The 12,292-nt window shown below is 43.7% G+C and overlaps 1 protein-coding gene across 2 annotated transcripts in view; it reads right to left on the minus strand.

Moving 5' to 3' along the window:
- The window catches only part of ADGRD1 (adhesion G protein-coupled receptor D1), a 473,701-nt gene that overhangs the window by 139,340 nt on the left and 322,069 nt on the right, over positions 1-12,292 (minus strand). For both annotated transcript variants that reach the window (XM_027844234.1, XM_027844233.1), the window contains one exon: positions 6,145-6,248. In XM_027844234.1, the coding sequence (XP_027700035.1) occupies positions 6,145-6,248 (104 nt within the window). The remainder of the gene's footprint in view (positions 1-6,144; positions 6,249-12,292) is intronic.

A 12,292-nucleotide genomic window follows, 5' to 3' on the forward strand; every position in this document is an offset into this window, starting at 1 on the left:
AACCTTATCTGTATGCAAAAAATGAAGCTTCACCAAACTGCAAGTCAATCCTTTAAAATTATGAAGTTCCATCAGTGGAGACAGGAAGTGCCTGATTCTATGCCATATAACCTAGGGCTACTTGATGCCAGACAGTAACATAGTGCTTCAGAATTCCTATGTACCCCAACATCCAGGAAATGCCTAGTATAATTAATTGAGGGGCAGCCTGCCGTGGGGAAAAGGGCATTGGATTTGAAGTCAGATGATTTGGTGCAAATCCCACCTCGGCTACTTGCTACCCGAGTGACCTTGGGTAAGTCACTTACCTTCTCTGGGCCTCAGATTCTCCATATGTAAAATTAAGAGTTTGAACCAGAGGGTTTCTGAAATGTCCCTCCTAGTTCTGTCCTAAAGGCCCTCCCAGATCTGACATTCTCTGTCCTAAGGATTCTTCTCATTCTTATTCTGTGATTCCACTTTCTGTTGGCATCCATATCATAGGATGTAGAGGCATAAAAGGACTTTAGCGATCATCCATTGCAATTGGAAGGCAATTAGAGGAGGACAACAATGGGGAAGGATTTTGATTTCATGGAAAGGATTTTGACTTCGTGGAAAGTGGTTCAGTGGATAGAGTGCTGGACCTGGAGTCAGGAAGACCTAAGTTCAAATCTGACATCAAACACTTACTAGCTGTGTGACCCTAGGCAAGGCACTTACCCTCTTTTTGCCTCAGTTTCCTCATTTGTAAAATGGGGATAATAATAGCACCTACCTCCCAGGGTTGTTGTGAGGATCAAATGAGATAATACTTGTAAAGTGCTTAGCACAGTGCCTGGCACGTTGTAAGTGCTATGTAACTGCTAGTTAATATTATTTTATTATTATTTTTAGTTATGTGACCCTAAGCAAGTTACTTCCCTGCCCTCTGTCTTGTTGCCTCTTTAAACTGGAGATTGTTGTTGTTGTTATTGTCATTGTTGACAAACAATAACAAACTGGAGATAATAACCGAACCTATCTCCCAGGGTTGTTGTGAAGATCTAGTGAGATAACATATGTAAAACGTTTGCAAACCTTAAAGTGCTATAGAAATTTTAGCTATGATGATGATGACGAAGACAATGATGATGATGATGATGCCATCACATGACAATTTTAAGTGTTTAAAAGAACTAGTGTTGTTCAGCTTGGAGAAGAAAAAAATCTTGCACTTCTGCTGGGGATGGGGTAGGTGGCAGGCATGGGAGGGATAATATTACTTTCCTTTCTAGTCACATTGACCCACTTCCTGTTCCCTCTTCAGGACATGCTATGTCCGCGACTGCCCACATGTTTTTACACAGGCTGACCCCCGATGCCTGGAATGTATAGAAGCTCTCTTCACTTCTGCCTCTTAGAAATCCAAGATCCTTTCAAGACTCATCCCTGCAATTGTTAATATAGGACCTTACTGAAATAATTTGTATTTTGGGAATCCATATTCTATATTTCCATATCTATGAGCATTTTTTTAAGCTCAGCAGAATGTAAGCTCCTTGAGGGCAAGGACAGTCTTGATTTTATATTTTATATTGTATATATGTATATATTATATTTGTATATTTGTATCCTTCGTGTCTAGTGCCGGGCACATAGTAGGTACTTCATAAATATTTATAGATTGATTGATTGATTATACTATTTGAAAGGACGTCATATGGAAGAGGGATTAGATTTATTTAGCTTGGACTTAGAGGGCAGAACCAGGAGCAAAGGGTATAAACTACAAAGAGACAAACGTAGGCTGGACATCAAGAACAATAAAAATAAAAAACTCCCTAACACTCAGAACTGTCCCCAAGTGGACTACCTCCAATGGAGTAGGTACCCTCTTGCTGTATGTTTCCAAGCACAGGTTGGGTGACCACTTGTTGGCTAAGTTGAAGAATGGATTCTTAGTCAAGTGTGAGTTGAACTAGAGAGTTCAGTTCTGACATTATGAAATCAGGGAACCCCATCATTTAAAAGGGAAGAATGAAGATCCAGAGCAGTCATCTACCCAGGTCAAACACAGCTGAAACCCTGCTTTCTGCAGAAGGCCTTCCCTCTGAGATCATCTGCTCTTTACACGGTACAGATCTTACACATAAACAATCTAGTTGTTTCTATATTGACTTTCTTTTGGCTACTCTGTTAGAATGTGAGCTTCTTGAGGGCAGGGGCTGTGTCTTTGCCTTTCTTTGTACCCCCCAATGCTTAGTACAATGCTTGGCACACAGTAAGCACTTAATAATAACTGCTTGTGAACTGACTGCCATAATAAATGGGAAATTCTGGATTTGAACCTGTTCTCCAATTCTAATGTTCTTTCTACCACCCCCTGCTAACTAGAGTGCTTTACCATTACTAGTAATATCTATCTATCTATCTATCTATCTATCTATCTATCTATCTATCCATCTATCCATCTATCTATCTATCTACCTATCTATCTATCTATCTATCTATCTATCTATCTATCTATCTATCAGTCTATCTATCTATCTGTCTGTCTGTCCATCCATATAAGCATCTTGCTGAAGTCACACAACTAGAAAGTGTCTGAGGCCATATTTGAATTCAGGTCCTCCTGACTCTAGGCCCAGCATACTATCCATTGCACCATCTCATTGCCCTAAATAGCAAATGAGTTTTTTTCCCACACTTTCTCTCCCATCCTATCTGTATCGACCCTCCATTTTCAGCATTTAATGCTCCTATATCCCTAAAACTTGTTCCCTAGTGGCTGCTCCAGGAAGTTTTCCTAATGTGTCACAACTCACCTTCCCCATCCATTCCTCCTTCAGCCACAAAAGGAATATGTGTGTGCGTGCAGGTGTAGCAGTGGTATCTGACTCAATCCAAATGCCCCGAGTGCTCTGAAGGGCAGGGGTAGCCCTAGGGCTTGGGGAGGCTGATAAACTGCCCAGCTTCTTCATCAGACAGGTTCCCAGGAAGCTAACTTGGCTCTGCTTGGTATTAAGTCCCTCACAGGCTCCAACCCAACTACAGGTATCTCCAAGGGAACAAGAAGAGCAGGGAGGGGCCGCCATCCTCCAGAAGCCAAGAGTAGTTGAAACACCCAGTTTGTTATGGAGGGGAGAGAGAGATAAACTCTGCACAATAGGAAGATGTTAAATGCTCAGGAACAGATGTGAAACTCATTTCTTTGCCACTATTCAGTCGTTTAAAAAAAGCACCGTAATTTCACCTGTGATAGGCAGCCCTGATAGGTTACATGCAAGCTGCATCTCTGGTTAGTGAGCCGACAGCACAACTATTTCCTCCTCATATTCTCCTTCCTGATTCTTCCTTTCTCAATTTCCCCACTGCCACCATTTTTTTCCCTAAGACACTGAGTGAAGAACTCATATCCCAGTGAATGACAGCATCTACAAGATGCTACTTATTGCCACCTCCCAACAGCAAGACCCCTGAAATCTGATTGTTCCATTAGGCCACTCGTGGGGAAATAGTCCTGGAAGATACCAATGAAGTGATGACTGACCTGAAGAGGTCCAGAACTCACTATAGGTAGGTGTCTAGGATGGGGCCCAAGGTCCTGTACTACAGAGGCCCAAAGTTGACCAGGGAGGAGGCAGGGTGAGAGGGGGATATCCAGGAGCCTTGAGCTTTACCCACACTGAGTTTCCAGAAAACAATAGAGCCCAGGAAGGAAGAGGGAAGGGAGGAGGAGACAGTGGGGAAAATGTCAGACCCTGATGAGATTTTTGAAATCATATAGTTTGAATCTCATAATAACAATAACAATAACTAGTATTTCTATAGTGTTTTAAGGTTTGCAGTTACATATGCATATATACATATAAAGTTATATGTATATATCATATATGTAGTATATGTATACATACACATACAAACACACACACATACACACACATACACATATATGTAATCTCATTTTGTTCTCCCAACAATCCTAGGAGGTAGGTGCCATTATTATCCCCTTTTTACAGATGAGGAAACTGAGTCCTAGAGAAATTAGGTGGCCTGCTCAGGATTTCAATTAGTAAGTGTCTGGGGCAGGTCCTCATGAGCCTAAATCTATCACTCTATTTACTAAACCATCTATCTGCCTTTAGAGAAACTGAGGCCCAGAGAGAGGAAGTAATTTACCCAAAGTCATAAAACATCTAAGTGACAGAGTAGTAACCCAGGACTCTTAATTTCTACTTTCTTTTCATTGTACTATGTTGTCTTTGGATTATTAGAGACTGAGGAAGGTGGGGGGGTGAGGGGTGGAAAAGAAAGGGAGAGAGAATGAGGGAGGGGCAGTATGGTGCAATGGGAAGTGCATAGGCCTTGGAGAGCCTGGGATTCAAATCCCAGCTTTGCTATGTACTAGCTGTATTTCCAGAGCCAGCCCCTTCCAGGTCTAAGATTCTGTGATATCTTCAATGCTTAGGTATGGCCTCTCAATGCCTCCATGTTATGATTGCTCAGGCTCTGGCAGAGGGATAATGGGATCTGATGTATTTATCCTTGGTTCTACCTACAGATCTATAGAAATGAAACAATGGTTTGGGGTGGGGGGAAGGGAGGAATAAAAACCAAGTCTGAAAATCCTAGGATCATAGCTCTAGGAGGATATCTAGCCCAACCTTCTCATCTGACAGGTGAGGAAACCGGGGCCCAGGGAGGTTAATGGATTACCCCAAATGACACAGGAAGTAAGTACCAGAGATGGGATTAGAACCCAGGTCTTCTGACTCCAAAAACTGTAGATTAGAAGAGAGTGGACTATTTGCCATGGGAATCCCAATCAGCTAGTATTTCTGAGTGTCTATTATGTGTTCTAGGCTTTATGCTAAGAGCTAAGAATACAAATACAAGAAACTAAACAATCTCTACACTCAAGGAGCTTAGCTCCATTCTCCCATAATTAGAATAATTCACATAATCCTTTCCAGCACAGTTTGAGCTATACACAGCTCTTTACCATCCCAGCCCATAGCCTTCTTTCCTGGGCATCAAAGCAAGAAGGTTACAAAATGGGTCATAGATTTAGAGCAGGAAAAGATCTTAGGGGTCATGTAATACACCCCCTCATTTTGTAGAGGAAGTGAGGGAGTGACTTGCTCAAGGTCTCGCAGCTCATATGGATCCCAGCCACAGTTTGAACCCCAGCGTCTCCAAGGCCAGTCTTTTTCCATGATGCCACAGTGACTCCCCGGGGCCATTTTCTTCACTCTGTTGGTAGTGCATGGTATGATGGAAATTCTCTTAAATCAGAGTTCAGCACAGTGCCTGGCACATAGCAGGTACTTAACAAATGTTTATTGAATGAATGAATGAAAAGTCATAGAGTCAGTCTTTGAACTGAGGTCATCTGATTCCAAATTTAACATTCTTTTCATGGCACTGCTCCTTAGCAACCCTGCCTCCTCACAGAGTTGGTCCAGAATTCAGTATCCAGAGATTTAGGACTAGAAGGGACCTCTGACATCAATGAATTCAACTCCCCCCATCTTACAGAGGAGAAGACTGAGGTCCAGGGAAGTGACTTGCCCAAGGTCACATAAGTTAGGCCCATAGACTTTTAGATCTAGAGCAATAAGGGACCTGAGAAACTAACTAACCAAATTTCAACATCTTACAAATGGGGAAACTGAGGCCCAGGCAGGTGACATGCCCAAGGTCACACAAATTAGGATTATGGGATCTTAAATTTGGAGCTGTAAGGGACCTCAGAGACCATCTAGCCCAAATCCAAGACATTACAAATGGGGAAACTGAGGCCCAGGAAGGCCAGGTGACTTGCCCAAGGTAACTTGAATCCTGGTCCCTCTGACTTCAACGCTTGACCTTTCCCCAATTATTAGGGAATGGAGGGGGACTGCCGGGGAGTACAGCCAAACATGCTGCCAGTAAATCACCTGGTATTTATTTAAAGGTGCCCATCTCTGGAAATTGAAAGTAATTGGGGACCAACTAATGGTCTGTGGCAAGTGCATATGGAGAATATAATTAAGGGGGTCCCAGGTGCTCATCACTTTTATGATGCCAAACCCAGCCCCCACCCATGCTCCAAATGTGGTGGGTGGGCACCGCCATCTGCATGCTGCTGTTCAGATTCCGGGGGAAGGTTTGCTCAGTAGGTAGAAAATGAAAATGACTCACGACAGCATAGCGAACGTGACCAGGGTGATGGTCAGGCAGAAGATGGAGAGGGAGCAGCCAACATAACTGATGGATGAGAGCGCCACCTGGTGTCCTTCGGTCAGCTGCGCAGAGAGAGGAAGCCGGGAGAGGAAGATGAGTTAGTGGGCTGGCAGGACGGAGAGACGGAGGTTAGGGCCCATCAGGCAGCCCCTCTGTGCCCTGCCCCTTCACTAGACAGGAAGCCTCCCTCCCCACCCACAGTTAGGGCACCCGTACATCTATCCATTTGCCTGCCCCTGTCCCAGGGAGACTCCGACCTGAGAGAGACTCAATGACCTTGATCATTCCAGGGAAATGTTGGCATTAAATGCCTTCCCAAAATGCCAGACATGGAGAACATCGTGAGGAGGGAAGGGAAGAGTTTCTAAAGGACAGAACCCGAGACACCTCCTCTGGGGTGGGGGCTGGGGGCTGGAAGAAAGTGAGAAAGGGAGGGAAAAACAGATCCCCATTTTGAGTGCATTTGGATCACAGTAATACCTGGCATTTACATGACATTTTAAGGTTTACAGAGCTTAGTATATTTGGTTTTTACAACAATCCTGTGAGTTAGCTTGTTGTTGTTCTGGCGTTTCTGACTCTTCATGACCCCATTTGGGGTTTTCTTGGCAGAAATACTGGAGAGGTTTACTATTTCCTTCTCCGGCTCATTTTACAGATGAGGAAAGCGAGGCAAACAATGACTTGCCCAGGGTCCCACAGCTAGTAAGTGTCTGAGGCCAGATTTGAACTCAGGGAGATGAGTTCTTCCTGACTGCAGGCTCTATCCACTGAGTCACCTAGCTGCCCCACATGAATTGGCTACTGGAGATATCAGGGTACCATTTTACTGCAAAGGAAACTGAGGCTCAGAGAAATCAAGTGATTTGCCCACGATCATCTAATCAGCAAGTACTAGAGGACAAAATTCCACTATCACATAGCTAGTTAACAACCCAAGCTTACACCACTAGTTAACAAGAGAGCATGAACTAAAGCCTAGGACACCCTGGTTTGGTCTGTCCACCACACCATTAATATGTGATTATTCAGTTCAACTCAACAAACACTAATCAAGCACTGACAACATGCTGGGCACTATGCTGGGGCTAGCCGCACCTGAAGAATGAAAGACTCTCTACTTTCAATTCTATCAGGAGTAAATAAAATAACCCCTCCTCCCTTATACAATAGGGTCTGAAGTCAGAGAATCGGGGTTCAACTTATCAGTTCAGGCACTTAGCAGTCGTGTGACCCTAGGAAAGTCACATAACCTCTCTGGGCCTCAGTTTTCTCATCTGCAAAATGAGGAGGTTTGACTAAATGGCCCCTTGAGTCCCTTCCAGCCTGAAAGCTATGACCATGTGAACCTAGAGAATGTACATGTTTATAGATTGAGAGGAGACATTTACAAGAGAGTACAGAGCCACCTAAGGGTAGCTAGATTGCGCTATGGTTAGAGCTCTAGGCCTGGAGTCAGGAACACCTGAGTTCCAATCCAGCCTCAGACATTTACTAGCAGTGTGACCTTGGGCAAGTCATTGTTTGCCTTGGTTTTCTCATCTGCAAAATGAGCTAGAGAAGGAAATAGCAAACCACTCCAGCATCTTTGCCAAGAAAACCCCAAATGGAGTCATAAAAACCAAATGCAACAGAAACAGCTGAAAAAAACAACAGAGCTAGCTAAGGTAGCTCATTCCTTCTTCCTGATTAATTAATAATTAATTTAATAATGAATACACAATACTTCTTCACAAATTTGTTCACCAATCAACAACCATTTGTTAAACCACTATTATAATGCCTTAAGGGAAGTAATAATAATGGTTATTATTATTATATTCACATAGCGCATTAAGCTAGGCAAAGTACTTTACGTACGTCATCTGATTTTATCCACAACAATCCTTGGAGTTAGATATTATTATTATTATTAGCCCCATTTTACAGAGGAGAAAAACAAGGCAGACAGAGGTTCAATAACTGGTCCAGAGTGACACAGTTAGTAACTATCTGAGGCATTTCTTCCTGATTCCAAGTCTAGTGTTCTACCCACTGTACCACCTAGCCTCTTAGTTTCTGTCCTATGAGAGAGATACTATGGAAATAATTATATACAAAGTATATACGAGTTATAGCACTGATCAACTTAAGCTGATATTTGAAGGACATCAGATTCTCAGGGGTGGGAAGGAGGAGAGTGCCCATCAAGCATGGGGCACACATAGCCTGGGAAAAAGCTACAGAGATGGTCTGAAGTGCTGGATGTGGAGAACAGCAAGAAATACACTTGGGCTTAACCACTTAACACTCAAATCTACCCTAACTTGATTTCATAATCCCACAGAATCAGCACCCCAGAATCTCAGGGTTGGAAGGGATGACAGCAGCAAAATAGAATGGAAGTTCCTTGAGTCCAGGAACTGTTTACTTTTTTTGTCCCTAGTGCCTAACACAGGACTAGTCCATCCATCCACAAACATTTACTAAGTGCTTACCATGTACTAGGAGGAGGCAGCTAGGTACTCAGTGGGTAGAGACAGGAAGACCTGAGTTCAAATCTGTCCTCAGACACTTACTAGATGTGTGACCCTAGACAAGTCACTTAACCCTGTTTGCCTCAGTTTCCTCATCTGAAAAACGAGCTTGACAAGGAAATGGCAAGCCACTCCAGTGTCTTTGCCAAGAAAACAACAAGAACAGTATGGTCCGGGAGGGAGGGAGTAGCGTGGTACATTATGAAGAGTCAGACCCAACTGAACAACAACACATACCAGGCACTGTGTTAAATGCTGGAGATAAAAAGAAAAGGGGGGGGGACAGTCCCTGGTCTCAAGGGGTTCACAGTGCCAAGTACACAATAGGCAATAGGGTGGTACAGCATCTAGAGCCCTAGATCTTTAGGTCTTTAGGTCTTTACTCCTGCAAACGTGTGTGATTCTCCACTGGGTTAACCAGTCAGGCACCAGAGCAATGGAAGGTGATCCCTGGACTTGTGAAACCCCATCTCGGGTCCCAGGGGAAACCTCAGTTTCATGCATAGCCATGGGGTCTTGGAAGCAGCTGGGGTAGAGCAGAGGAACATGCCACAACACCCCACGTCTCACCCCCCACAAATATCACTAGTTTCCTTCTGGTTTTAAAACCATCCTGATTTTCGTGGGCCAGGCTGCAAATTTTCTGTGGAGCTGGTGAATTTCGTAGAACCTGGGGGCTCCAGGCCAGGCATTCACAAAGGAGGTGCTGCACGTGGCTGAGAAATGCAATGGGAGGGAGACGGACAACTGTTGCTATGATACGGGAAACTGCTCAGAAATGGGATGCACGCTGCCTTTGTCTTGGCCCTAGGATGCTTCCCCACCCTGAGACAAAGCAGACGCCGTTCTGGCAGGCCCAGCATCAGAGCCAACACGCCCTTGACCAGGCAGAAAGGTTCTGCTAAGTGTTCTGGATTATCTAGAATATCCCAGGGGCCCAGGATTTCCTTGTCTTTGGTCCACAGTTTGAATGAGGATGCCTCAACTCACAGAAAGTCAGAGTTGGAAGGGGCCACACTGGAAATGAGATCCCCTCTCTACCCACCCTGCAAGGGTAGGGCCAGGCAGCTCCCTGCCTGAAAACCTCAAGTGAGGGAGGCAGCTTGATAGAGGAGGGTCAGCTGGGCTAGATTTGGAATTGAAGGTCTTGGGTTTTAATCCCAGCTTTACTGTTGACTTCCTGTGTGATCATAGGCAAGTAACTTAACCTCTCTGAGCCTCTGTTTCTTCCTATGGAAAATGATAGTGCCTGGCGCATAGTAGGTGCTTAATTAATGTTCGTTCATTTAATAGCACTAGACTAGATGACTTCTTAGACCCCTATAAACTCTAAAGTGATTATCTTAAAATTATATATTTAAATATAAGATAATATTAATATAATTACACATTACATAAAATATATTACATAATCTTATCTTGCATTAATTTACATTAATTAATAACGTTAATTTTATATGTAATATTTGTTGTTCAGTCATTTTCAGTTATGTCCTTCAGACACGTCCTTCTTGTCTCCTTTTTGGAGTTTTCTTGGCAGAGATCCTGGAGTGGTTTGCCATTCCCTTCTCCAACTCATTTTACAGATGAGGAAACTGAGACAAACAGTGACTTGCCCAAGGTCACACAGCTAATAAATGTCTGAAGCTAGATTTGAACTCAGGTCCTTCTGACTCCAGGCCTGGCACTTTATCCAACTGTGCCACCTAGCTACCGTAATAAAAGTGTATAGTACTTCACAAATCATAAATTACCATAATTATAAGAACAATAGCTAGGATTTACATAGTGCTTTAGGGTTTTACAAAGCACTTTACTAATATTACCTTACTTTGTCCTCAAAACAACCCCAGAAGGAAGACAATATTATCACTCTATTTTACAGGTGAGGAAATTGAGGAAGACAGAAGGGAGGAAATAAGCATTAATTAAGTGCCTACTATGTGTCATACAAGTTTACAAATAGTATTGCAATAACCCTGTGAGGCAGGCAGCATTATGATCCCCATTTTACAGGTGAAGAAACTGAGGCAGAAGCTCAATAACTTGCCTGAGGTAACACAGCTAGTAAGTATCTAAGGTGGGATTTGAATTCAGGTTTTTCTTACTCCAATCACAGCGGTCTCTCCACTGTACCACTCAGCCTTCCCAATATGAATGGTATAAATGTCAACTGTTATTGTCTCTACTGGGGCTTTCCATTTTTGTACAGCACTCATTGTTAGGAACTTTTTTGGTTACAGAGCTTTAATCTGCCTTTTTGCCAATTCCTCCCACCCCTCTTCCTTCTGCCCTCTTTGGCCAAGCAGAACAAACCCAATCCCTCTTCCAGATTACAGCCCCAGAGCATGGCACAGTGCCCAGGCCAAAGGAGACACTGACAGACTGACTGACTGACTGACTGACTGGAGACAGCTCTCAGGAATGCCCAGCTCTTCTCCAGGCTACCCTCCTGTGACATGAGCTCCAGAACCGCTATCAGCCTCATCCTCCTCTTCTGGAAGCTCTCCAGGGCATCAAGGTATTTCCTGAAATATGGCGCCCAGAGCCAAACACAAAAACCCAGGTGTGGCCTGGCCAGACCAGAATCCATCACGCCTATCACTGGCTTATTCCTGAAATCTAGGCCCCTCAGACAGAGTGAAGATCAAGTAGCTTTTTTTGGCTACCACATCACCCGGCTGATTTATATTGAGCTTGATGTCCATTAAAACCTAGGAAGCAGAAGGAAGAACTGTCCTCCCAAATCTCTGTCATTGTCAAGAGATTCTGTCTCCATAATATCTCTCAATCTTCTCCTCTCACCTTCCACTGTATCTATTCTACAGAAAATCAGACCATCCTCTCTTCTAACCCAAGCTATTATACTGGCCTCCAGACTGGTCTCCCTGACTCTGGTCTATCCATTCTTCCACCCATCCTCTGCACAGATGCCTGAGTAATCTTCCTAATGCTCTGCTCAGATTGTGTTACTCCTCTCCCCCAAAGCATTCACTGGCTCCCACTGTTTAAAGGATAAAGCATGAGGTCCTGAATGGCATCCTAACTGCAGACTACACCTCCAGCATTCTCTGGCTCATCCTTCAAAGAGCAGCTCAGGTTCTATCCATTCCACGTGACCGTCACCGACCCCTACCTTCCCTTCGTCAGGGAAGTGGATCACCTCCCCCTCTTTCTTCTCCTCATCTCTTGCCAATGACCCCTTTATGATCACTAGATCAATAATTCCTCAACAATGACCTCTGGGCAGTTAACATGTACTGCCTTGTGATATTTCTGATTATATCTCATATTGTGATTTAAAAGTAAACATATATGTACATATATATATATATATATATATAAGCATACTGTTGTTATTGTGTAGTTGTTTAGTCATGTTCGACTCTTTGTGACCCAATGGACTTGTCCATGGGGTATTCTTGGTAAAGATACTAGAATGGTTTGCCATTTCCTTCTCCAATGTGTCCCCATTTTACAGATGAGAAACTGAGGTAAATTTGGGTTAAGTGACTTGCCTGGAGTCACAGAGCTAGTAAGTGTCTAAGGTCACATTTGAACTCAGATCTTCCCTCCCCCAGGCCCATTGC

This window comes from Vombatus ursinus, unplaced genomic scaffold (assembly GCF_900497805.2).
Source record: "Vombatus ursinus unplaced genomic scaffold, bare-nosed wombat genome assembly UNPS02014935.1, whole genome shotgun sequence".
NCBI lineage: Eukaryota > Metazoa > Chordata > Mammalia > Diprotodontia > Vombatidae > Vombatus > Vombatus ursinus.